At 44.7% G+C, this 2,932-nt stretch overlaps 1 protein-coding gene across 1 annotated transcript; it reads right to left on the bottom strand.

The window, feature by feature from the left end:
- Positions 1 to 946: 946 nt before the first annotated feature.
- On the bottom strand, positions 947 to 2,111 carry LOC137575283 (uncharacterized). Its single transcript, XM_068287799.1, has 2 exons — positions 2,011 to 2,111; positions 947 to 1,223 (listed from the first exon to the last, which is right to left on the bottom strand). The coding sequence occupies exons 1-2, from the start codon at positions 2,109 to 2,111 to the stop codon at positions 947 to 949; spliced, it is 378 nt and encodes a 125-aa protein (XP_068143900.1).
- Positions 2,112 to 2,932: the final 821 nt, after the last annotated feature.

The following is a 2,932-nucleotide window of genomic DNA, read 5'->3' as shown; positions in this document are numbered from 1 at the left end:
GTCCGTCGCTTCCCCTGATCCATTAGTAGTACCAGCTTTGCTCTTCTCTCCCATATAGGAACCTACATATTCAACTATACATCTGTACTATAATGAACTTAGTCTATAGTTTATGTTAATTAGTACGATTATTTTACATGCTAGTATCTTATTTAATCATATCGCGCATAATTCATCCACCAGATATGAGTTTTCTATTGAGAACAAGTCGAATGAACATTGGTTCATTTCCCCTTCTTCGACTTGTATATTCCCCTCACATACCCACAAGCTGTTTTGTATATATATGCATTTTTCTTTTTTTACTAGCTCGCATCTTTTATTGGCCGTTTGGCATCTTTTCTTATTGGCGATTACTGAGTATCTTTTCGTTCATGTTGGCGGATTGGGGTATCTTTTCCATTTTATTTTTTTTTTTTTTTTGGTTTTGTCCCGATCCGCATCTTTTCTTATTACATATTTCTTAATTTATTCCCCTTTATTGTACCCTTGTTCATTTTACACCCTTCTTTCCATGAATACTCTAGCTTGTCCAGATCCATGGGCATTCGGGGTGTTGCCCTTCCATTTGTTTTTGTTGTTGCTGTTGTTATTGTTGCCTCTCTTGCTCCATGGCCACCGGCAGCCTCTGTCTGGCTTGCACCAGCCGATCCTCCTCCTGATGGGCCTCTCCCACAACAGCAGCTCTTTTTCTGCCTCTTCTTGCTGTCGGATCTATTGCTGCCACCAATTAATCCACTGTTGCGGCCCATTCAGCCCCTCTATCTTCTTCACCTGGCCCGAGCTTTCAGTCTTGTTTGAAGGTGGGCTGGCTACTCCCTCAACCTCACCTTCATGAGCCACGGCCACTTCCTCTGCTTCGCTGGGATCTGACACAATGTCCACCATACGAAATTAAGTTGGTGGCCGCGCTGGCTCCCAATCTTGTGCCGGTGGTTTGTGTATTTCATTCTGGTCCCTCTTCCAGCCCTTCTTCCTCCATCATCCGAAACGCCTCGTCTAGCTCCCTCCACATTTCATCTTCATCATCCTCGTCCTCCTGGCGTTCTTGGTTCACCGCTGACTCCGCCTCGCTCTCCTCCGTCAGGTAACCGCTGCCTTCACCGTGCACATCGTGCTTCTCGTCCGAGGAGGCGGCGATGACCAGATTCATCATATCCGGCCCATCGTCGTCGGACTCCTCCTCGGACACGTAGGGCGAGGCCAAGTCAATGGCCTCATCCCTACCGCGCAACCCACCACGTTCCACATTGGCCCGTGGTTCCACACCTCGAATTACGCCTTCATCCTGGCCAAATTGTGCATTGTATGCATTAATTTTTTTTTTTTTTTTTTTTGTTAATTGGTTTGTACTCTCTGAGCGTTCGACTTTGAGTGTTTCATGATTATGATTTTTGCATGCAGGAAAACTTGTATCTTTGCCAATTATTAAATTTTAGCGCTATTCAGGCTTCGGTTTTTTTTTTTTGAATATGGAACTATCGTAGCCGAATATTCTAATGCCCCGCGATGCCCCACTAATACATGTAGCACCGCGAAAATGTGTGGGTCACCCGCTAACATTTTAGAGAGTGTGTCTCTTGTATGTCTATCCATGTTTGTATTCGCAGCCTTTTGAACGTTTCATTTATTGTATCTGCATTTGGTTTTATTTACGATATTCAATTGGTTGGTTTTGTTTACAATATTCGAATGTCAAAGTCAAACGCTGGCTGTGGTTTGTGACATCGGTTTGCTGCTATTTATTTTAATCTTATTTATTATGAGGCATGATTCTAATGAGTTTTTTGATTTTCTGATATGTTTTTGAGTTATCTTTACAGCCGGCCGGTCTGTATAGATTGCTCGCCGACATGTCGGAATAGTCGTTTGTAGTCAATTTTCATTTTGCTCCTTGTCTTCATTTACGTCACATAACTGTTGTTTAATTTGGCTGATATGTGCCTGACGGTTCTTTCCAGTTTCCTTGTGACGTAATTTGCATATAACTGGTGACACGAAGCCAATCACCTTGCATGGTCCTCCGAATCTTGGTGCAAGTTTCGCTGCGAATCCTTCTGCAGCATTTGAAAGATGGTGTTCTTTTGCCCATACTGGTTACTGGTCTCCATTCTCTTCGTCTTAGATTGTAATGCCGTGTCTGATCCTGTGCAGCCGTCTCCAGATTACGCCGCATTAGCTCGAACAGCTCTGCATATGTTTTACCTTCGCCTTTGGTGGTTAGTTTGTTTTCCTGTGCCTGTCTTGACAATATCGTATATCGCACCCGGCGTTCTTGGTTCACGCCCCTGTATCACATGTGCTGTCGTAAGTCCATTTGACACTGATTGGCTTGTATTTACTGCTAGTGTTATTTCCGGCCAACTCTCATCCCAGTTACATTGATTTTCCCCCGTAAACTGAGCGATCATCGTTTTCACTGTTCTGTTTGCCCGTTCGGTTGGATTTTCTTATGGTGTGTATGGTGCTGTTAATTGGTTTTGGCATCCCCATTCATCTAGCATTTTCTTGAATGTCCTGCTAGTGAATTGGACTCCATTGTCCGTTATTACCGTTTGAGGAGCTCCAAATCTAGCTAGAATCCTCTCCCGAAAAGCCTTAACTATACTGTGGGAAGTAGAGGTCAAAAGTTTTAAGACCCTATTTTACAAGTCCTCTTCTACTGTCAAGTACACGTTCGAGGAACTTTCCACGCTCCTGTGTAGGATCAAGGCGTGTCTAAACTCCAGGCCGATTTCTCCCATGAGCGAGGATCCAGAGGATCTGCTGGCACTAAGCCCGGGACACCTCCTGATTGGAGGACCGCTCTTACCTATTGCGGAACCGGAGATTCTGGTCGAGCCTATGTCGCTAATCAACCGATGGCAGCGACTGAAGGCAATCCAGCTGGCTTTCTGCCGCCGCTGGAAAAGTGAATACCTCAAGGAGCTCC

Source organism: Drosophila tropicalis, unplaced genomic scaffold (assembly GCF_018151085.1).
Source record: "Drosophila tropicalis isolate 14030-0801.00 unplaced genomic scaffold, ASM1815108v1 contig_1002, whole genome shotgun sequence".
NCBI lineage: Eukaryota > Metazoa > Arthropoda > Insecta > Diptera > Drosophilidae > Drosophila > Drosophila tropicalis.
This window is presented reverse-complemented; position numbering and strand designations above follow the sequence as displayed.